General features: G+C 38.6%; 1 protein-coding gene across 1 annotated transcript in view; it reads right to left on the bottom strand.

The window, feature by feature from the left end:
- LOC124776953 (adenosine deaminase-like) overlaps positions 1-25013 on the bottom strand; it is a 163707-nt gene that overhangs the window by 23156 nt on the left and 115538 nt on the right. Inside the window, exons 3-6 of the mRNA XM_047252185.1 lie at positions 21479-21604; positions 7515-7651; positions 1544-1747; positions 1167-1279 (exon numbers count right to left, since the gene is read on the bottom strand). Of these exons, the coding sequence (XP_047108141.1) occupies positions 1167-1279; positions 1544-1747; positions 7515-7651; positions 21479-21604 (580 nt within the window). The remainder of the gene's footprint in view (positions 1-1166; positions 1280-1543; positions 1748-7514; positions 7652-21478; positions 21605-25013) is intronic.

Genomic DNA, 25013 nt, shown 5'->3' on the forward strand with positions numbered 1-25013 from the left:
CAGCAGCCCAGCAAGTGCCAACTGAGCAAAGGACTCCTTGACCACCAGCTGCTGTCTCAGTAATCATGTTGCTCCCCAGTGGTGTGTGTGGCCTTCAGGCACGTTGACCCCCACTGCACCAAACAAAGACACCATGGGTCAGGGCCAAGCTGTGCCACTGGATGAGGGCATACACTTGCATCTAATCCAGCTTGTAGGAACAATAAAGAGTTCTCCTGAATTCTGTTTCCCTTGCTGTAGCCTCTGTCACCTCCATCAAGTTCCTGTAGCCCCTGCCAACCCATAAGCCCATAATGTCCAGGTGGAAGAGCCAAATGCCATCCTGACCTCAAAGAACAGTTCCTCGACCATCGCCCTCAAGAGTCACTACACCATGGGTCTCTGCAATGTGCATCTTTTAGAAATTCTATCTTCTTCTGATTCATTTCCTGTTTTTACTGACTTTGCTCTCAACTCCCAGCAATTAGACATCAGTTCTGAATGTTCAAGATCTCAGGTTCTGAAAGTTCAAGATTTCTTATCTTCAGTTATTTTATGTCTTAGTGCTGTACAAAACATAACTGCATAATTAAGCTTTAAAGCAAATTCATCCAAGTTTGCTGGAGAGGAATTATCTTAATACTGCTTCCTCCACTGACTGGTATTTTTAATGTTTTATTTTATATTGGAATCCTATGATTACATTGCTGATCTGCAAACCACAGTAACTCTATAATCAGATCCCTTAAATTTTGAAAACTCATTCTGTATTTGCCCATTTATGTTAAGCATTATCATTAGCCATTATGCTAAAAATTTCATGGTTTAATCATGTTAACTGCATGTCATTAAATGTAAACTCTACTTGACTAATTCCTCTTTTTGTATCAGCAGTACAAAAATTCTGCACAGAGGATTCGTGTATCTGATATCTGAGTCATTATTATGTATCTATCTGCCACATCATTCAGAGAATTCCTTTAAGGGGAACATGCTATGGGTTTCAGGTGTAATAGCTCTCTACTTTTTCTTACACCAGCAGATTTAAGTAGCAAACTTTATCAAAGTACAATGATATCACATATAGGTTATAGAGATATGGTTGACATTCTTGGGAACTGTGTACAGATTTCATGTAAGTGCATTCTTCAGAAATGATAAGAGAAAGGAAAACCTCTGTTACTTACTCTTTGTACCATATCAGCTCCCCCAGCTTCACCAGCATGCAGTGTTCGGTGAATACCACATTTTCTAGCTTCTTCATATGCAGCAATCTCTTCTGGGTTAAGCGGCACTTCAACTGATTGAAACATTACTTGTAACAGTTATCTCATGCTGACATGAATTACCTATCTGATGTAATCACAACTGAACAATGTCTTACTCTTCTCAGGCACTGTACTTTGATTTTGAAATTGTGAAATTGGCTCTATAGTCAGATTCTATTATTTACTTTTTAAACCAGAGATTCCACTAATTTCAATGTCAAATAAGAGAAGAAGCATTATGTTTCAAAGCAATCTTTTTCTCCTTTAATTTTCTCTAATGAAAGCAAATAACTTACCATAGGTTTCTGATTTATCATACGCATTCATTGCTATGTCCATTCCAACAACACCTTCACCTTTAAACTTTTTACATAGTTCCAAAACATCCTTTATCATGCCTGTACCATTGAGTGCACAGAGTATAGTCTTTGCTTTGACACCAAAGTCAGTTTCTCCACGTTCAAAGCCACGATTTACAGCATTCACAATCTCCCCTAATTCTGAAATGGAATAAATGATTATTATTTGACTTTACTTTGACATAAAGTGAGGACAGACATTCACTCGCCTGCATATATGTTGTGGGTGAAGCATAAGCACACCCTAATATGAAAAAATTTTAAATTTCCATTATTCAGACACATGTAACTTAGTTTTGAGTATCAGATACAGGAACTTCTGAACTATGTTCACAAATGGGAAGAAACACAGTATGGCAGATGAAGCAATGGCCAAAGCAGAAGTGTCAAGGATGTACTGAGGAAAATGAAGATCACAGGAAATAAGCAGACACTATTTTATGTAAGATGAAGAGGAGGAGTTGGAAATGAACTTATTTATAACATATTTACAGCTGCTATCACTAAAATATCAGTGAAGAGTTTAAAAATAGCTTCAATGACAGTGAAATATGAGATTAACAGCAACAAAAAGAAAAGAAACAGAATGTAATCAGTAATTGATGTAAAAAGAGAGACAGAACAAGACAAATAAAGAACAGGGAAGAAAAAAGGTAATGTAACATAGCATGTCTGGATTTTGTTGTCCACCACTACTGTCAATCATTCACTTCTGTGTGTTACAGTGACATGTATGGTTACTGAAGCAATGCCACTCCAAAAAAGTTACAATTAAATGATTATTGAGATACCACTGTTTTTTATTCATATTATTATTTCGCAAAAGATTTATGAATACTGGTGAACTCATATAATATTATGAAAAGGGTAGACTGCTCCTCACCATATAGTGGAGATACCAAATCACAGACATGCACAACAAAAAGTGTAACCTTTCAGCCAGAAGGCCACCTTTCACAATAACCAACAAACACACACATATTACCCATATGCACCTCATACATATATGACCACTGTCTCTGGTAGCAGCAGCCAGATTGTGAGCAACTGTGCATGATGCAAGAAGCAATTTGAGTGGTAGGGGTAGCTAGGATTGGGAGGGGAGGGGGAGGGGAGAGCAGGGTACAGGTGAGGGACAGTAAAGTAGGAGCATACGGGAATGAGATGGAGAGACGGTAGGGCACTTAGGTGCAGTTGGGAGGTTAGATGGCAGGGTTTGGGAAAGGAGGGAACTAAAAAGACTGTGGGTGTGCTTGTGGAATAGAAGGTTGTGGAATGGGAAAAGGAAAGGGAATAGATGGATGAAGGACAATGACTAACAGAGTTTGAGGCCAAGAATGTTGTGGGAAAGTAGGGTATATTGCATGGGGAGTTCCCACATATTGGTAGGAAGGATCCAAATAGCACATGCTGCGAAGTAATCATTAAAATGAAGGAAGTTGTGTTGGGCAGTGTTCTCAGTAAATGGGTGGTCCAGCTGTTTCTTGGCCACAGCTTTTTGGTGACAATTCATGTGAACAGACAGCTTGTTGTTTGCCATGCTCACATACAATGAAGCATTGTGGTTGCAGCTTAGCTTGTAAATCATATGGCTGCTTTCAAAGGTAGCACTGCCTTTAATGCTTGTGACCAGACTGGAGTAGGTGGTGGTGGGAGGATATATGGAACAGGTCTTGAATCTAGGTCTATTACAGAGATATGAGCCATGAGGCAAGGGGTTGGGAGCAGGGGCTGTGTAGGGATGGACAAGGATATTTTGTAAGTTTGGTGGACAGTGGAAGGGGCGGGGAAGGATAGTGGGTAGGATATTCCTCATTTCAGGCCACAATGAGAAGTAGTCGAAACCCTGGTGGAGAATGTAATTCAGTTGCTGCAGTCCTGGGTGGTACTGAATCACGAGGGGAATGCTCCTATGTGGTCAGATGGTGGAACTTTGGAAGGTGATGGGTGATTGGAGAGATAAGGCACAGATTTGTTTCCGTGCAAAAGAAAGTATTGTCCTTCACTCACCTATTCCTTTCCATTGTCCCACCCCATTGCCTCCTAATCCACAAGTGCATCCACATTCTGTAACTTTTCCACTCCCATCACCCAACCTCCCAGCTGCACCTTCATGCCCTACCCTTTCTCCACCTCATCCCTGTATGCTCCCAAAAATAACATTTTACTGTCCCCCAACCGTACCCTGTCCTCCTTCCCCCTCAGCTAACCCACCACCCAGACTACTTCTCGCACCATGCACAGTTGTTTACAGTCTGGCCCAGCAGCCAGAGACAGTGGTCGTGTGTGTATGAGCTGAATTTACGCGAATGTGTGTCGGCGTGTGTGTGTGTGTGTGTGTGTGTGTGTGTGTGTGTGTGTGTGTGTGTACGTTGTCTGTTTTGGGAGAAGGCCTCCTGGCTGAAATATTACGCATCTAGTACTCTTTTTGTTGTGCCTGTCTGCAACTCAACATCTCTACTGTACATCTCTGCTATATTATGAGTAAAAATCTCTTCTTTTCATAATACTGTCATTAGTCCATCCTGGATTTTCCACTGTTTGGTGAACTCATACAGTTATGTGTGATAGTAAGAAAGAGAAAAAGTTGTTACGCAAGCAACTCTGGATAAATCGGATTGTCTTTCACTGACTTACATTGGCCCTATTGGTAAATCAAATGCACTGGGTAACTGTTACATCACTTGATTTAGATTGCTATCTGCTTTATCAGTTGTACATGTAAATATCTGTCTAAATTGTGTTATACTGTGAACTATTTTATTAATAATTACATTTTAATGAATAAATTTTGAGGAAAACTTAACATAGGCATAAAAAAACCGCAAACAGATTAACAAAAATGAGCAGAAAGTTAATTTGGTGCATACCTCAAAATATAGTTTCTACATAATTTCACTCTGCAAATTCACAACAGAAAATTTTAGAACAGAGATTAAAAATACACAGAGAATTGACAGTAAAAGAGAAGTATCCAACTAGCATACAGTTGAATATCTCGTTTTTACAAACTCCTAAAGTTCTTCCCTCTGACTATTGATTGGTAACAAACAGTTAAAAAAGAAATCTGAATAAAGGGCACAGAAAAATGAGTGGGAAGAAAATTAAGACTAACAGCCAAGGTGCAATTTCCAGAATACTGTGAAAAATGAGCTGCCTGTGGATATTAAGTCTGAAATGAGATTTGAACTTGTAAAAAAGTGCCATCAAAACTGTAAAGGGAAACAAAATATAGGTAAATACAAAGATGATGAGAAAAACAAGAAGGACTTTTGGCAGAAAGCATATGCGATTCAATATCTCCTCTGTATGGTGAGTAGCAATCTGTCCCTATGTAATAAAAAAAGAAACTGAATGGGAATTTTCATAGGCAATAGATAAGGAAAAGGCCAACAGAAAGCAATAATTAGAGTTAGACCTGAAGCAACGTGCAAAATTAAATGTGAACTATCAAACTGGAAAATGCAGAATGCAACTTACAACATTATATGCACGAACAGATTGGGCAGATCTAAATTATATCATCCACGTTAGTTTCTTCTTTCTCACTAATAATGTGCAGGAGAATATGTGAACAAATTACATCTGCATTATCACTCTGCATTCACAATTCAGTGCCTGGCAGAGGGTTCATCAAACCACCTTCAAGCTATTTCTCTACCATCCCACTCATGAAGAGCACATGGGAAAAATGAACACTTCAATCTTTCTATGCAAGCTCTGATTTCTCTTATTTTATTAAGTTGTTTCTCTTATTTTATCATATTTTCACACTCTTGAGGAGAAAGTTAGTGATTGAAATTTCATGAGAATCTACTGCAACAAAAGTCCTTGTTTTAATGACTGTTACCCCAATTCGTCTATCATATATATGGCACTCTCCCCCCCATTTCATGACAATACAAAATGAGTTGCCCTTCTTTGAACTATTTTGGTGTCCTCTTGTCAATCCTATCTGATGTGGATTACACACCTCACAGCAGTGCTCCGGAAAAGGGTGCACAAGCATAGTGTAAGCAGTCTTCTTAGTAGACCTGTTGCATTTTCTAAGTGCTCCGTTAATAAACTGCAGTCTTTGGTTTGCTTTCCCCACAACTTTATATAAGCGATTGTTCCAGTTTAAGTTATTTGTGATTGTAAACCCTCAGTATTCACTTGGATTAACAGCCTTTAGGTTTGTGTGATTTATCATGTTATCAAAATTTAGTGGATTCCTTTTAGTACTCATGTGAATGATTTCACATTTTTCATTAATGAGAATCAATTGCCACTTTTCACATCACACAGATATCATGTCTAAATCATTTTGCAATTCGTTTTGACCACCTGATAATTTTACAAGATGGTAAATGACAGCATCATCTGCAAACAATCTAAGAGGACTGCTCAGATTGTCCCAAAATCATTTACATAGATCAGGAAGAGCAGAGGTCCTATAACACTTCCTTGGGGAATGCCAGATATTACTTCTGTTTTACTCAATGACTTGCTGACAGATAGTCATGAATCCAGTTGCACATCTGAAATGATACTTCACATGCACATAATTTGATTAGAAGTCACTTGTGAGCAATGGTGTCAAAAGACTTCCGGAAATCTAAAAATATAGAATCAATTTGGCATCTCCTGTTGATAGCACTCAGAAGTTTGTAATGACTAAAGAGCTAGCTGTGTTTCACAGGAATGATATTTTTTGAAATCGCATTGGTTGTTGGCAATAAATCATTTACTTCAATGTATTCATAATGCTGAAGCACAGTACATGTACCAAAATCCTACTGTAAATCAGTGTTAGTGATATGGGTCTGTAAATCAAAGAAAGTTCTCCTATTTCCTTTCTTGGGTACTGGTGAGACTTGTGCAACTTTCCAGTCTTTAGGTACAGATCTTATGGTGAGTGAGTGGATATCTTGAATGGAGGCCTTGCCTTTATTAAATGATTTAAGCTGCTTCACTATGCTGAGGATATCTACTCTTAAGTTACTCATGTTGAGAGTTGTTCTTCATTTGAATTTTGGAATATTTACTTCACCTCCTATGGTGAAGAAATTTTGGAAGGTTGTATTTAGTAACTCTAGTCTAGTGGCATTGTCATCAGTAACATCAACATTGTTATCACGCAATAAAGGTAATGATTGCCTCTTGCTGCTAGTGTACTTGATTGATTGATTTATTTATTTTATTTATTTATTTTTTTCCCCCAGATTTCGAGGCAAGTTTTCATCATAGAAACTATTAAAAGCATCTCACATTGAAGGTCCTGTTAAATTTTGAGCTTCTGTAAAACTTTGCTGATCTTGGGGGTTCTGCATACATTTTTAGATTTAGCATGCTTGTTTTGTTGCACAATTTTCATAAGATAATTTTGTTCCTTTTAGAAGTGAATTAGTTAGTTCAGAACCTGGATAGTGTTTTATTCAGTTCAGAAACTTCCTCTCACCATTTGAAACTCATCTTTATACTCACTGCTGATGTCTATCTCTTTCAACTACATACACACAAGTGGGACTTGTCCTGTATTGGAAATTAATGATAAGTATCATGTAAGAAAATACTAAATATAAGAAGTAAACCTATTTAAATCTATGCACCTGGAAAAGTTCACCAAGGAGTTAAACCAATAGCACAAAAGTAATTTTCCTAGAGATGTTACATTTTCAAAAGTAAAGACATACTACACTCCCAGATGAAGTTATATCTGTGAATACTTTTGAACAATTAAGAAATGAGCTATCTGACAAAATGCTATAAGAAAAAGGAAATACTAAGAAAGAAATCTTCGCCATGGTTCTAAAACTATCTTCTAGTAGCCTGTATCAAAACACTGGTAATAAAGCATATACCTATTAAGATAATTTTGTATCTAAATATTAACACAGATTTCTTTGTCAATAGTTCCAACAATTACCTTTCAGTTTCCCATGGTAGTCCTCTGTGCCCAACCAAAAGTGTGGACAGTATCGTGCTTCAACATAAGTTACTCCATTTTTGGCTTCATCTTCACAGAATTCATATGCAATTCTCTCCATGGCATCAAGGTCACCACTGTGAACATTATTGTTTGCCTAAGGAGCTACATAAAGTAACAAACATATTTTAACAAGTATGTCTTAGAATTTTCCTGTTTTGTGATAAATGTATTTTCTATGTCTGTCAAACACAAACTACATAATGCCAAATATAAGCAGAGTCTCATATTTCTGATCACTTCCCACAGCTTCAGTAATTTCAGATTACATTAGTTAATATAGGCCTCCTCAAATTAAATTCTTCTGGAACTATAACATAAGCATTGAAGTGTTTCTGCTGTGATGCATTTGTTTCATTGCTCACATTTTGTGAATAATTTTGAGTAATGGAGACCACTCACCAAATAGCAGAAGCATTCGGTTATTGATCACACACACACACACACACACACACACACACACACACACACACACACACACACACACACACACGCTCTACAGTGCAATGAATGGATATACACAACGTTGAGATTTCAAACTGACAGGTGGACTAGGTTGGGGTTGTGTCAGATAGGGTGAATAGAGGGAGTAAAAGGCAGGTAGCAGGAAGAGGGGCCTGTTGGCTAGCAGCTCAGAGGAAGGCAGAGGTAATCAGGATAGGAATGAAGAGTAAGACGAAGCAGGAGCATAGTTTAGGTGTGCAAAATGTGGGCACTGGAACCTGTAATTTCATATGACGCATGATTAAGATGACATGGAGTTGTGGACTGGAAGGGGATGACAAAACAAAGGAAGGGAAACTGTTGGGTAAAGAGTGTGGAGGCAGTGGGCTAGCAGAGATTGAGGGCAGGAAGATTATGTGTGTGGTTCAGAAAAGCTGGTGCTGGAAAGAAGGATCCAGATGGTACAAGTTGTAAAGCAGCCACAGAAATTGAGCTTTTTCTCAGTAGTGTGCCACTGGATGGTCAATACTGTTCTTGATCACACATTGATGTTTGCCACTGATTGTGGTGGGCAGCTTGTTGGTGATCAAACTTACATAACATGCTGTGCAGAAATTGCAGCAGAGCTGGAATATGACATGGCAGCTTTCACAGGTGGCCCTGCTCTGATCGGATAGCATAAGTCTGTGACAAAGACAATAGCAGGATGTGCTGGGTAGATGAATGTCTTGCACCTGATTCTTCCATAGTGATCTGATCCATGGGACAATGTGTTTGCGGAGGGAGTGGCATAATAATGGACCAGGATTTTGCCAGAACTTTCCTTACTGTTCATATTTTCATAACACAGAGTGTCCCGGGAGGAATAGTCAATATTCACAGATATGACGAAACAATCATTCAAAGCAAAAAACTATAATAAACATGAGCTCTGAAATGTATACCTTAAAAGTTATGAGCACCAATTTAGTAGAAGAGACATGTTTCACAGTACCAAAGATGAAGAAGTGTTCTAAAGGTATGCATTTAAGAGCACATGTTTACTGGACTTCTTTGCTTCGAATGATCATTCCTGTTGTATCCCTGAATATTGACCACTCCTCCTGGGACACCCTGCATACTTTCTGCTGCAACCTATGTTCCATTATGTGCTTGGCAAAATTATAGCTTTCTTTCATCTATTTACTGGTCCTCTGAATAATTTTTTGCGCAAGGTGTGCACATGGTGATGTACAAAAATGCTTTATGATACTGAACAAGTATGATGGACACGCAAACAAACACAAACACACACACAAAATTCAAGCTTTCGCAACCAACGGTTGCTTCGTCAGGAAAGAGGGAAGGAGAGGGAAAGACGAAAGGATGTGGGTTTTAAGGGAGAGGGTAAGGAGTCATTCCAATTCCGGGAGTGGAAAGACTTACCTTAGGGGGGAAGAAAGGACGGGTATACACTCGCACACACACACACATATCCATCCACACATATACAGACACAGACACAGATGGATATGTGTGTGTGTGCGAGTGTATACCCGTCCTTTTTTCCCCCTAAGGTAAGTCTTTCCACTCCCGGAATTGGAATGACTCCTTACCCTCTCCCTTAAAACCCGCATCCTTTCGTCTTTCCCCCCTCCTTCCCTCTTTCCTGACGGAGCAACCGTTGGTTGTGAAAGCTTGAATTTTGTGTGTGTGTTTGTGTTTGTTTGTGTGTCTATCGACTTGCCAGCACTTTCGTTTGGTAAGTCACATCATCCTTGTTTTTAGATATATTTTTCCCACGTGGAATGTTTCCCTCTATTATATTGAACAAGTATGATGTTATACAGGGTGTTTCAAAATGAACACACAGGTTTTAAGGCATTGTAGAATTTATTACGTTCATTACATAGCACCATGTCATCAAATACAGAGTGTTTCAAAATGAATATACAGTTTTTAAGGCTTTGTAGCACATATTACATTCACCTTACAATTATAAATAATACACCAAATAAAAGAACAACTCAAACAGTTTTGTTTGTATAGCTGTGCACAATGGGAAGAGCATGGAATGACAAAGAGTGACTGAAAAATGTGCTGAACGAGTGCGGGTCTTTCACGTTTAGCCCCAAGAAATATCCCCGTGGAAAGTTTATTGAACTTTCTTATATGGTGAATCAACTGTAAATGATGTTTCTTACCTTGATGTGCGACAGCTATGGCCCATTCCTCAATGGGAAGAAGGTGAACAACACATCTTTATTTGGGAGCAAGATGGTGCACTGTCTCACTGTCGTAACTTAGCACGCGACTGGTTAAACAGCATTGTATCCGACCGGTGGATTGGGCACAAGGGGCTGGTTGACACAGCAATTTATGCATGATCTCCATGTTCACACATGATCTGACGTGATCATGTGTATGTGCTTCTGATACCAGCTGATCTATCTGGCCTTAGAAACAGTGTTATTGCAACAGTTACTCCTGACACGCTGATCAACTCGATGTGTGATCAGTGTTCACACTGAATAAGTGTAAGAAAAACTGCTTGTTTCTCTTTCATTTGGTGTAGTATTTATAATTGCAAGGAGAATGTGATATGTGCTACAAAGCCTTAAAACCCTGTATATTCGTTTTGAAACACTCTGTATTTGATGTCATGATGCTATGTAATGAAAACTTGCAAATTGCAAAGATAACACAGTTTACGTAAGTACGCACAGTAAATTTGTTACAGTAATTACATATGTGGCTCACATACATACAAAACTAGTTTGACACAGCTACAGACTGCAATATCCTCTCTCTCAGATACACACACACACACACACACACACACACACACACACACACACACAGAGGAACTCCAAGCCAAAATGGAGTCTGGAGTCAACACTTAAATGAGCTAATCAGAAGCTCTGTTCAGCATATTATCCCCTTAGACGTACATCTCACTCTTCATGATCGATAACATTTGCTAGAGTTGTAAAAGAAATTATTTTCCAATAAAAGGAAAGCACCTTTTTTGGAAAATAATTGTCTTTACAACTGTAGCAGATGTTATCAGTCATGAATAATGTTCATAACAAATGTGGATGTTCTATTGAGAGAGAGATATCTATCATTGTATTGGACCAAAGACAACAGAACTGCCTTATTTTTCATATTTTCAGTCCCTATTGTCCTGTGGAATTCCATTCTTGGGCAACACATCTAAAGATAGGCACAACAAGAAGGTTGTCAAACGAGCCAGCTTTCAGCCGAAAAGGCCTTCTTCTGAATTAGAGAAAGCATGCACACACACACACACACACACACACACACACACACACACACACACACACACACTTTTGCAAGACCTGGTCTGGCCTTGACATCTGGAAACAGTGGTCATTTGCATGAGAGTTGTGTTTGCCTGTATGTGTGTGTGTGTGTGTGTGTGTGTGTGTGTGTGTGTGTGTGTTTTGTCTAAGTCAGAAAGGGCCTTTTTAGCCAAGAGCTAACTTGCATGACACTCTTTTTGTTGTGCCTATCTGCTACTCTACATATCAAAAATACACCAAAAAATCATTCGAAATATGTGCAGTGCCAATCACAAAGAACCATGTTGACCATTATTCAGAAAACTTAAAATATTAACTCTGCATTCTTATACGTATATGAGATTATTATATTTTTGTACACCAGACATGAATTATTTGAGTGAAACCATTTTGTCCATTCACGCAATACTAGAAACAGAGAAAATTTTATGCTTCCCACCCACCACCTCAGATTGTATGCCCAGGGACCTCAATACATGGGAGTGAAAATTTGTGATAAATTAAAAGGGAAAAAGTTGACGCGGATGAGTTTAGGTTCACTTAAAAAAAAGCTATATGAGGCACTGACACTTAAGTGTTATTATTCAGTGGATGAATTCATGCAGGACAAACTGGAAATTTGAGCTGGATGCAATGTGTTACATATTTCAAGACATTTCCTTATAGTGTTATCATTTACTGTAGTGCTATTATTTATTAATGTGCAGATCATTGTAACTGTATTATAAATTTTTGACATGACTCCTGTAAGCAAACTAAATGGATTGCAAATATATGTCATGAGATGAATAAAACACAATTCACAATAAAGTGGTTATTCAGCAGAAGTGAGCTGTAAGATAACCACCATTTTGCCTTTTTAAGTATCTTGGAATTCTTACACTCACTTCCCAATACATTTACCCCTTAATAATTTTCACAGCTGATGAGAAAGATCAGTTTCAGCTAAATTTTGATCCACACAGCCAACAATCAAGACACAAAAATAATTTTCATGTAGACTTTGCACCATTGTCTAGAGTTCAGGATGGTATTCATGCTTGGATTGTAAAATATTCAACAAGCTCTTATCTAACATAAAGCAAGATATTGGGATATCCTACCAATTTAAAAGATAAAAAGGAAGAGAGACACGTCTCATTAGCCACTCCTTCTTCTTCAGTTTCTCTGAATATCTAGATTCAGAAATTGTAAAGTTCTCTGAGCTACATGGGAAATTGTATTGCCCATTGTAAAGCTGCATTACATGCTGTAGTAACGTGCTTAACTAAGGAGGGAGCAGCTTTTTTTATAGTGAAGTAAGTCTCTTACTTTCTGAATAACTACTGCAACCTACATCCACGTGGAGCTGCTTGCTGTATCAGTATCCTTCTACAATTTTTATCTCCCATTCTTCCCTTCGTTATCAGATTCATGTTTTTGTTGGTGGTTCAGGATGTGGCTTGTGACATAATTTTGTGATCAGTTGCAGCTTAGTGAAGCAGAGATAATTGTGAGAACTAGCAACACATCCTTTGACCTTAACTTAAATTGATACTGTATAAATTCTATTTTTTATTCATGAGACATATTTGAAATAATGGCACAACACTGCCTAGGGCCATGCAAAATCACTTGGGCACCTACTCCATTCTTCATACTAATAGCAACATTATCAGTAGCTATATATACTGTAAGGCGTGAAGTATTCTCCTCCTATAATAATGCAGCAGTTTTCTTAAGACGGCGTCAGCCGTCGAGCAGTCGCACTTGCAGCAGCATTGACACAGACTAGTGATGTTGTGTAATTATAGGAGGAGAAGGCATTCCCACCTTACAGTATATACAGCTATTGATAATATTGCAATTAGTGCAAAGATGTAGTAGGTGCGCAAGTGATTTTGCATGGCCCTTCAGTCTTTTGCGGATACTTATTGAATTTTATCACACTTATGAACGCAGACACTAATGGACATGGTAATGGTTGGGTTACTGTGGCTGTAGTACATGGTCCTCAAGAAGACACTGTAGCAGGGCTGGAGACTTATCTGATGAGAAATTATTGCTTATGGACATTTTAGATATATGAAGTCCATGACAGAGTTAGAGATACATCTTGTTATATGCATACAATGCCATTGGTTCTCAGGATGAGGAATCGTCATAAAATAAATGAGTCAGACTCTGTGTCCATATGGCTTACAGGAGCTCTTAATTGTAGCAAGATTAAAGTTATTGGTGCTGTGACATATTATTATAGAAACTGAAATAAACTAGCTACCCTTTCCTTATTCCCGTAGATCCTTTTTCTTTTAAAAACAAAACAGTCTACACATTGATCTTGCCAAATGCCGAGAAGTGATTCTTCTTGGTGTTGTAGCTCTCAGGGGCACCCTGGGATGCTCTCTATGTGAGGCACCTCTGGGCATCTGTGTGAGTCTTGCTGCTGCGACATATTTTGATATACAGGGTGATTATAATTAAAGTTAAACTTTCAAACCACTATAGAAATAACACCACTGGTCAGGATTATGTCAAAATGTAACGGAATATTCTCGGAGATGGGGGAAAACATATGGCAGAAGAAAAATAAATAGTTATAAAATGTAGCAATAGATGGCACTGTAAGTACCATAATTTAATAGTGGTCAACTACAAATGATAAATGAATCATACAACAAGGTGTGCGTTTGACATTAAACATGGGTGTACAGGTGTGAGACTGTTAGTTACATAAGCCCATCCACCACAGAAGGGTCATATCACATCCGATGGGAAAAATCAGTTTTTAATTGTACTGAGGCCAAAAACAGCATAAAAAGCATCACTCACATCAGTTTTTAATTGTTCTGATGTGCCAAAAACTGCATAAAAAGCAGCAATCAAAATCAAATTGGATTATTAATTTCTGTGTGACTGGCGCAAAACATGTTCAATATGCTGTCTACCATTTTCTGCAACAAGTTGAAATCAAGAAACAGCATGTACCACAACTGATCAAAGTGTATCCAGGGTCATGTTTAGAATGTGTTGCGAAATGCGTGCTTTCAGTGCAGCTAAGTTTTCAATCAGAACAATGAACACAACATCTTTCAGATAGCTCCACAGCTAGAAGTCACACGGGTTAAGATCAGGTGATTGGGATGCCCAGGCTGTAGGGAAATGGCGGCTTATAATTCTAGCATTTCCAAAATTGAGTTTCAATAGCTGTTAACTGGATATGCAATGTGTGGAGGTGCGCCACCTTGCATAAAAATGATCCCATCCACACATCTATGCTGTTGGAGAGCTGCAATGATGTGGTTGTGCAAAAGATACCCATAGCACTTACCAGTGATGGTACAGGTAACAGGACCGAAAGCACCTGTGATAAATGGTGCTGTAAACCAGCACCACACAGTGACCTTTTCAGTATGAAGTGGTACTGGTTGATTTGTGTGTTGATTTTCTGTTGCCCATATTTGACAATTCTGTGCATTGATGTATCCTGTCAGATGGAAGTAGGCTTCATCTGTCCACAAAATCTTCCATGCCCGATCATTGTCCACTTCCATGTGAGCAAGAGATTCTAAAGCAAAGGTCTCTCTTGCTGGCAGGTCTACAGGAAGAAACTTGTGCACATAGGTAATTTTGAATGGATAGCAAAGAAGGATGTTTCGTAGGTTTTTACGCACCATGCTGACAGGTATGTCCAATGTTCGGGCAATACTCCATGCTCTTTATGTTTGCACACCACTACTTGTCTCCTTCTGCATTACAATGGCCACTGCTTCCACTGATGTCAAATCAATTCATTTTTCCCTCTACCAGGTTGCACACCAAAAGAACACGTCTTTTCTAATTTCCGAATCATTTTCTCTAGACCCATGGCAGTCATCAGACCAACATCTTTTTCCAAACCCTTCAGTGTCCGGAACTTCTGCAGAGCAATGTGTGCACAATCGTCATTCTTGTAATACAGCTTTCCAAAGAAGAGCATGATCCTGCATTGAGACAGTCATGGCGAACGTCTCAGACACGAAAGGAGGAAAAGCTGTGTACCCGGCGTGTTTATGCCAATTTCAATGGGTCATCCACATGACATATGTTTTCATTTACGTGTTCTGACACATACAGTGTCCTCTATTGATCAATTTTCACATTATTTTTTTCTTCTGCCACACATTTTCCCCCTTCTCCGATAATGTTCTGTTGCAATTTGACATCAATCTGGCCAGTGGTGTTATTTTTACAGTGGTTTGAAATGTTAACTTTAATTATAATCACCCTGAATATGTGCCATAGAACAGTGTAATATGCTTATCTCCAATACTTACAAAAGAGCATTAAAGAAGGAGCCCAGCAGGCAGAGCTCTTATCCATATGAAACTGTATTTTAGGATACATGTAAGAAATCCACATTTTGAATGTGGAAACCAGTTAAACCCACCACCTCATATTTTGCTACCTTGAATGGAGGACATATAACATCTACAGAACATAATAGAATAATAGGTTTCGTGAGGGCCACATGAGATTAGCTGAGTGGTCTAAGGTGCTGCAGTCATGGACTGTGCGGCTGGTCCCGGCGGAGGTTCGAGCCCTCCCTCGGGCATGGGTGTGTGCGTTTGTCCTTAGGATAATTTAGGTTAAGTAGTGTGTAAGCTTAGGGACTGATGACCTTAGCAGTTAAGTCCCATAAGATTTCACACACATCTGAAAATATATATATATATATATATATATATATATATATATATCTGCTTGTGTCTGTATGTGTGGATGGATATGTGCGTGTGTGCGAGTGTATACCTGTCCTTTTTTCCCCCTAAGGTAAGTCTTTCCGCTCCCGGGATTGGAATGACTCCTTACCCTCTCCCTTAAAACCCACTTCCTTTCGTCTTCCCCTCTCCTTCCCTCTTTCCTGATGAGGCAACAGTTTGTTGCGAAAGCTTGAATTTTGTGTGTATGTTTGTGTTTGTTTGTGTGTCTATCGACCTGCCAGCGCTTTTGTTCGGTAAGTCACCTCATCTTTGTTTTTATATATATATATATATATATATATATTTCCCCCCCCCCCCCCCCATGAGGGACCCACTCCTTTGGCTAATTCCAAAATTTGTCATGTATTAACAGAAGAAGTTGTGATGCAATACTGAAATTACATTAAATGACTTTTTTCATAAGTAAATTTCATTAAACCAATACTAGAGGACAAAAGATTGCATTTCACACATACAATTGTAATCCAAATGCATCAGGTGAATTAATATTAATAAAAAACTAATCATAATATGAATTTCTCCATCACTTTGGTAATATTACAGACTAACAAAATCTAAGACCAGTTTTGGAAAGAAGCACAAAAATTCCTTTAAGATGAGACATTTTACAAGTAATTTTGTGGTCACCTTACATTTAATAAAAATTAAATTTATTTTATTTTGCTAAGATGACAGAACAAGTTGTGGAAGGAACAGTTGACTCAAATATGGTTGCTACCATAGTAATAGATATTACGATTAATATAAAAATGATAAAAAATTTTATCTTAAAACTAAATTTATACTAGCCATCTGGAAGCTTACTTCTACTATGAAGTACAGGGCTATTACAAATGATTGAAGCGATTTCATAAATTCACTGTAGCTCCATTCATTGACATATGGTCACGACACACTACAAATATGTAGAAAAACTCATAAAGTTTTGTTTGGCTGAAGCCGCACTTCAGGTTTCTGCCGCCAGAGCGCTCAAGAGCGCAGTGAGACAAAATGGCGACAGGAGCCGAGAAAGCGTATGTCGTGCTTGAAATGCACTCACATCAGTCAGTCATAACAGTGCAACGACACTTCAGGACGAAGTGCAACAAAGATCCACCAACTGCCAACTCCATTCGGCGATGGTATGCACAGTTTAAAGCTTCTGGACGCCTCCGTAAGGGGAAATCAACGGGTCGGCCTGCAGTGAGTGAAGAAACAGTTGAATGCGTGCGGGCAAGTTTCACGCGTAGCCCACGGAAGTCGATGAATAAAACAAGCAGGGAGCTAAATGTACCACAGCCGACGGTTTGGAAAATCTTACGGAAAAGGCTAAAGCAGAAGCCTTACCGTTTACAATTGCTACAAGCCCTGACACCCGAAGACAAAGTCAAACGCTTTGAATTTTCGGCGCGGTTGCAACAGCTCATGGAAGAGGATGCGTTCAGTGCAAAACTTGTTTTCAGTGATGAAGCAACATTTTTTCTTAATGGTGAAGTGAACAGACACAATGTGCGAATCTGGGCGGTAGAGAATCCTCACGCATTCGTGCAGCAAATTCGCAATACACCAGTCTCACGGTTTAAAGTTTACGGCCCCTTTTTCTTCTGCGAAAAAAATGTTACAGGACACATGTATCTGGACATGCTGGAAAATTGGCTCATGCCACAACTGGAGACCGACAGCGTTGACTTCATCTTTCAACAGGATGGTGCTCCACCGCACTTCCATCATGATGATGTTCGGCATTTCTTAAACAGGAGATTGGAAAACCGATGGATCGGTCGTGGTGGAGATCATGATCAGCAATTCATGTCATGGCCTCCACGCTCTCCCAACTTAACCCCATGCGATTTCTTTCTGAGGGGTTATGTGAAAGATTCAGTGTTTAAACGTCCTCTACCAAGAAACGTGCCAGAACTGCGAGCTCGCGTCAACGATGCTTTCGAACTCATTGATGGGGACATGCTGCGCCGAGTGTGGGAGGAACTTGATTATCGGCTTGATGACTGCCGAATCACTAAAGGGGCACATATTGAACATTTGTGAATGCCTGAAAAAACTTTTTGAGTTTTTGTATGTGTGTGCAAAGCATTGTGAAAATATCTCAAATAATAAAGGTATTGTAGAGCTGTGCAATCGCTTCAATCATTTGTAATAACCTTGTACATATTTATGCTTTGTTTTTGTGGTCTCACATCCCTTAATGACCTCACATCCTTGAAGTGGTGTGAAGAGGCATGTTTATGCTGGGTGAACATTAATAAAACTGACAAACTGCAGGGACAGATTCCTGACTGGAAATGAAGGAAAAAAGGTCCCATGACCATGTGTCCAGAAATGGACGTTGTGCGTGCAATGACGACGTATCATCCTGCAACACAGCATAGAGCTGCATCATATCCACGTCACAACAGACGTTCAAAGTGGCCTCCATGGAAAGCAATGCATGCGTTCACACACTGTATAATTGATTGCCCCATTCTTTCGCACATTCTGGCCTCTCTCCAAATAGCGTCACAGGCATCATGAACAGGCTGCTGTAGGGTCTGCACATCAGGAACTGGTTCAGCATGCACAATACTTTTCACAGGTCCCCACAGGTAAAAATACAGGGGGTTCAAGTCTGGTGATCTGGCAGGCCATACTAGAGGGCAAAGGTAAATATACAGGGGCTTAAGTCTGGTGATCTAGCAGGCCATGCTACATGGCCTTCACATCCTATCCAACATCCAGGGAAAATGTTGAGGTGCCGATGATCTGTGATGCACAAGTGGGGTAGTGCTCCCTCATGCAGAAAACACATAACCTATCATATTATCAAAGGCACACCCTCAAGCAGCCCAGGCAGAGTATTCCACAGGAAGTCGAGGAATGTTCCTCTGTTGAGGCATTGTGGAATAATAACTGGTCCAAGTATGTGGTCACCAAGTATCCCTGCCCACACATTGATGCTGAACTGATGCTGATGAGACACCTGAACAATTCCCCAAGGATTGTCTGTGGCCCACAGATGATGATTATGCAAACTGATGATACCAGTTCTGGTGACAGTTGCTTTGTCAATAATGAGGACTCATGACAGAAATCCCATAATTGTTATGTTCAGGTGCAAAAACCAGCAACAAAATCCTTCCCATAGAGGGAAATTCACTGCTGATAATCCTTGCACTCATTGCAGGTGATAGGGATAGTAGCAGTTGTCATGCAGAATACACATAATCATACTTTGGCTCACACCATACTGGTGGGCCACTTGGCTGGAGCTTGTACCAGGCTTCGTCTCAGTATGCAGTAGAGCCTGGTCCTTCAAATCTGGAGTATGCACAGTCTGCCACTTCCCTGCATATTTGTCTGAAAGGATATATGATCACACAAACACCCAGAAAGGGCTTGAAATATTGTGTGATGTGGTTGAGGTCTGTGAGAGTACTTGTTTTCATACAGCCATTATGCCTCTTGACCATTTCCTTCTCCTTGGACACACACACAAACATCCTCTCGGCTTTCTTCCAAAATGAATATTGGACTCTTTGACTGCTTACAGTATGCGGCATCAATTACACAGTCTGTGAGAGACAAGGAACACATGGTATGTGGTCAGAGGAACTGTCATTTATCAGTGCCGTCTACCATGACAATGATGCATCCATAGGACCTTTTTTCCTTCTTTTCCAGTCAGGGATCTGTCCCTGCAATTTGTCAGATCACCTTGTATACTGATTTTTGAGAGGTGACAGAGGACCAGTTCAGTGAGAGTTGGTGCTGAGGTAGGCCGATGAGACCAACAACTTTCGTATTTTTTTTTAATGTGTTCCAAAAGTAAATTGGCAACAATGAAGAAACATGGGCAAAGGCTGTGGTTATAGAGAACTTTGACTGTGAACTATGTTCACATAATAAACATCATTGTGTGAATACACAGCTCTGACTTAATAATATTCACTTAGTGTTAGTGAACTCTGGGACCAATCTCCTATAATGGACTGCTGGAAGTTTAAAACATCATGTTATTGATGTAATACAAAAGTTGAATTATTAATGTTACTTGTATAGGGATTCATAATTTAATTTTTTATTGTCCTCAAGTTTAGAAAAAGGAAGTCTTATCAACTGACCCCCTTCTTTTAGTCATGGTGTATGAAGTATTATATCAAAAGTGACCAAACAAATCAGTAACTTTGTGTTCAAGAAATCGTGTTTTCTACAACTACCCATTAAATTTAAAAGAAAATTTTTGACCTGATGAAAACCTTGCAAAGAAGAGAATTGTATGCTTTAATTCCTGGTACTGTATCATTTTAGCTGCCTGACTGAAGATCATTTTAAGCATAAAATATGAATATATATTGAGTGTGGCTCATTTAGGCCAGAATCTAATGAAGAAAGACTGGTTTGATGAAACCATCACAGTGTCAGTGGATGATATCATATACCTGAAACATGAATACAAAATACTAGTACAGAAACAAACAAGAAGCAAAACAAATTGAAAAATATGTGTAACAAACAAAACATACAAATAATGAATAGAGTCAGCCAACTGTTTGGGAATTTGTACCTCCACAAGGCAGCAAATTAGAAATTTCATCCACCTGTGCTCTTACCTCACAAAATTGACCAACTTTGCTGCTTGTAGAAGCATGCTGATTACACATTTACTGTCCTCTTATCATTAGTGCCTCTAGATGGTGGGATCCCAGGTTTGAAACCTGTCTGGGTTGGAGATTTTCTTCCCATGTCTTCACTCGGGAAATGAGTGTTTGTGTTATCCTACTCATTTCAACTCATCTTCATTATAAAGATGTGCAAGTCGCCAAAGCAGAAAAAATAAAAAGACTTTCACCAGGATGCCAGACAAACCCAAATGGGGTCTTTCAGCCAACAATGTCATACAGTCATTTCATTTTCAAACATTTTTAAAGCTTGAGGTTTTTTTTAACAGTTTACTTCTCCAAATCCTTTTCCTGATTCTCAACACAAGAGATGCTGCTCTCAAAATTTTGATGTTGATCTCCAAGATCAACAAAACTGTCAATGATAGTGAACTCTAAGTAGAAGAAAGCTACCTATTATTTGTAAAAGAGTAAAGAAGACAGAATGCAGCATTGTGACACTACGGTCTGTGTAGGAAGTATGTGACAATTCAGAACAAGATTGTAACTTTGTAGGGATTGATGTACTATTACCATGGATCATTGTGTTAGTTCTTGCCAAATTCCACAGAATCCACAATTTGTTGTTTCATATATGTACAAAATGTTGGATGAAATAATGTTCAGCCAGAGTTATCATTTCTTTGTTACTGTAAGTAATGGTCTGTTAGTCAGATAGCATTTAAAATTTTCAATAATTTTTTGAACCATGGAGTACACAAAAGTAAAGCAAACAAGAATTTCTGTACATACATACAAAATATTTCTTTGCAAATACTTACGCAACATATGGAGTAAATATGAGGAAGGGATGTAAGAAATATTTCAGATCAACTGGATCTTTTATCACTAGTGCATCACGTAACTCTTGAAAGGTCCCTTTGCCTGGTAATTGGAGGCCTTTTTTCCTGTAATGACAAATTATAAAAAGCTGAGACCAAAACATTATACAAAATAACATACAAAAATGAGTAATTGACAGAAATATATGATTTGAGGTGTTAAATGTATTCAGTGAAACACCCCTCCCCCTCTGCCCCCCTCCAGCTGAGGGCATGAGTTTTATCTGTGGGACTTACATCATCAGTAATAAGTAGATACAAAAAAATTAAAATATGTATTTGAATATTTGTCCCATTTTGCCTTTTTTTCTGCAGTCGCAGGAACAATCTAAATGACTACCTATAGCCCAAATGCAAGCATGAAATTGTCTTATTAAATTGTGGACTTTGTTCCATCAAATGGTCAAAATATCTATAAATAAAAGTTTACAAACAAATACATGTTTTGTGCAGAACTATTATAAATGTTGAGCAGTCTGATAGTCAAAGCATCTCACTTTTATTAAAAATTTGGGGGCCACTTTGCATTACATTTCTTTCTGAGTCTACATGGAACAGATCTATATAGTAGTAACTTACCAGTCTGGATTTTAAATTCCAAAGAGGTTTTACATATACTATGTTTAGGAATAGAAATTGTCACAGCGGGGAAACTGCTTTCTTTCCATTTTAGACTAAATTCATTTGAAAGACAGAATTGCAGAATAAATACAATTACAGTTCAGTTCAAAACAGCTACTAGTACAACGAAATATTACAACTTGGACAAATTCAAGGATGTTAAAGAAAATGCATATAGCATCTTCTATAAAGACATCAGCCTTATAAATAATAAAGATTGTAGATTGTAAGGTGTAAGGTTGTAGGCAAATTCCCAACTATAAAGTATTTGATACCACACATTATATCACCATCTGATACATAATTGTCTTTGTATTACGCAATACATTTGGCCACAAAGTAAATATTTCATTTATAATTAGCAGAGATTAACATTCACATTTCATTTAGTTAGTGATTTGCACAGTACACAATAATAATGTTTTCTCAAAAGGTTTTATCATCTGATCATTTATTTAAAACAGAAATGGTTCTCAGAAACAAAAACAAAGCATTATTTAAATGCTTTTCACTCTAAATTTTGTTTTATACTATCTGATAAATGTGCATTATGCAAATTTTATAGTTATAAGCATTTAATTAAAACACTGCCAATGGAAATTTATCATTCAAGAAGTAAAGTGTGGTTACCTGATCAAAATATGGTAATTGGTTTCTGTGAAAAAATTCTTGTTACAAGAAAATTCATTAAAGTTATAAAGCAAACAAATTCATATACTCTGCTCTTTTTGACCATAAATTTAAAATCATTTAAGGAATAACAACCTTTATTTTGTAGCATCAAAATAGTCATTAACAAAAGTGTATTATTTTGTCATAATAGAAGCCTTATTTAAAAAGTTGTTGTAGTAAAAAAAAAATGGTTTTGCTGTGTACAAGGAGTAGTATGACCATCTGTGATACAGTCATGTTTACAAGGTTGCCCACTTGACAGACATAAAAAACATAAGAACAACATAGTTCCAGTCAGGCTCACGGATGGCACCAACTCTGCCATAGTGTGACAAAGTGGTTGCACTACTTTACAATGCCAGTCACATACAATGAACTAGAGTGTAAAATATTCTTCCACTCATCAGGGAGCTTCACAGACCAATGCCAGTGAATCTTCAAGTTATCAGCAAAGTTGTACACAAGTGTCATCAAGAGCTCTACAATTGTCTATGAGTGTCTACTCCCTGGATGATGCACTGGAAGCCAGTGCCCTCTGAATTGGCTTATATTCTGGGATGAAGGAACTACTCTGTTTAGGACTTTTTGTCTAAGTGTCATTGGTGGACTTGTGTGTTTTACGTTAATACCCTTCATAACAGAACTGTGTTTACTGTATTTTTAATAAATGTGGTGACTTTGATTCAGTTTCTCACTCAGTAGCTTCATAGGCACATTAAGAAATGCAGATTATGACATAGCATGCAATATAACACATGGTAATAGTCATAATAGTCATCCTAGAAAGTTCTGGCATGAATGTATAGTTTGTATATACAGCTCACCAATTTCACCTCAGTTGTTCTTGTGTTTACAATGCATTCAGACGTTATGTTAGGCTATGATAAGAAGTTAAGCTGTTATGAAGCTATCAAAACATTATCTCACATGAAGGACAATTGTTTCAGAAAACCACTTTAAAACTGAATCTTTGATTTTATGGTGTACAAAATTATGCAGAATGTTATGCAAGAACATAAACAGGAAACTCAAGAAGCTGAATTTCAATCTAATATAACAAACTGCAGCTTGTGGTGCATGCTGCAGCAAACAAAGCATGTTGTCTGGTCTCCAAGGTCATACTTGGATCATTCCAGTGACTGGAGGAGAATGTTGGGAAGAACAGACTTCGCATGGAGTTTCAATGAAGTTCACAACTTGCAGCATTGTCCCCAGAACTGATCGTCGCCCCTTGGTCCTGAGTCGAGTGGAAGGCCTCAACAAGAGACTTTTAAGATTATGTAACAAACTACGCTGCAATTTCATGGACTTGTGTCATAGAGGTTCAGAACTGTAGGGTGCCCCTAAATGGGTCAGGTGTGCACTACACATCAAAGGCTGCTTCTCAGGTAGCTGACTGTGTGCGGAGTGCACACAAGGGTTTTTTAGATCCAATCCACATAACGGTAGCTGTAGGAAACCCAGAAGTATCAGTGTAAGATTGAAAGAAACGCCTCCCACAGGTTAGAGTATTCCTAATGATTAACTGCCGGGGCAATTATTCACAAATTTCCAATTCTTAAGCACTTCTGAAAAGCAGTGAAGCTCACATAATACCAGTTACAGAAATCTGGCTAAACCTGAAACTGGTAGCAGTGAGGTTTTTGGAGAATATCTGAGTGTATCTTGAAAGGATTGGCAAATGGGAAATGTAGGTGTCATATTTGTTACAGTAGACAAAAAACTCAAATCTGCCATGATAGATACTGAAGCTCCATGTGAGATTGTTTGGGCAAGACTCAGTATGAAGGAAGGGCATGAAATTTACATCTACATCTACATTTATACTTCGCAAGCCACTCAATGATGTGTGGCGGAGGGCACGTTACGTTCTGTTCCAGTCGCATATGGTTCGCGGGAAGAATGATTGTCTGAAAGCCTCCATACGCGCTCGAATCTCTCTAATTTTACATTCATGATCTCCTCAGGAGGTATAAGTAGGGGGAAGCAATATATTCGATACCTCATCCAGAAACGCACCCTCTCGAAACCTGGACAGCAAGCTACACCCCAATGCAGAGTGCCTCTCTTGCAGAGTCTGCCACTTGAGTTTGCTAAACATCTCCGTAACGGTTACCAAATAACCCTGTGACGAAACGCGCCGCTCTTCTTTGGATCTTCTCTATCTCCTCTGTCAACCCGA

Source organism: Schistocerca piceifrons, chromosome 2, assembly GCF_021461385.2.
Source record: "Schistocerca piceifrons isolate TAMUIC-IGC-003096 chromosome 2, iqSchPice1.1, whole genome shotgun sequence".
Taxonomy (NCBI): domain Eukaryota; kingdom Metazoa; phylum Arthropoda; class Insecta; order Orthoptera; family Acrididae; genus Schistocerca; species Schistocerca piceifrons.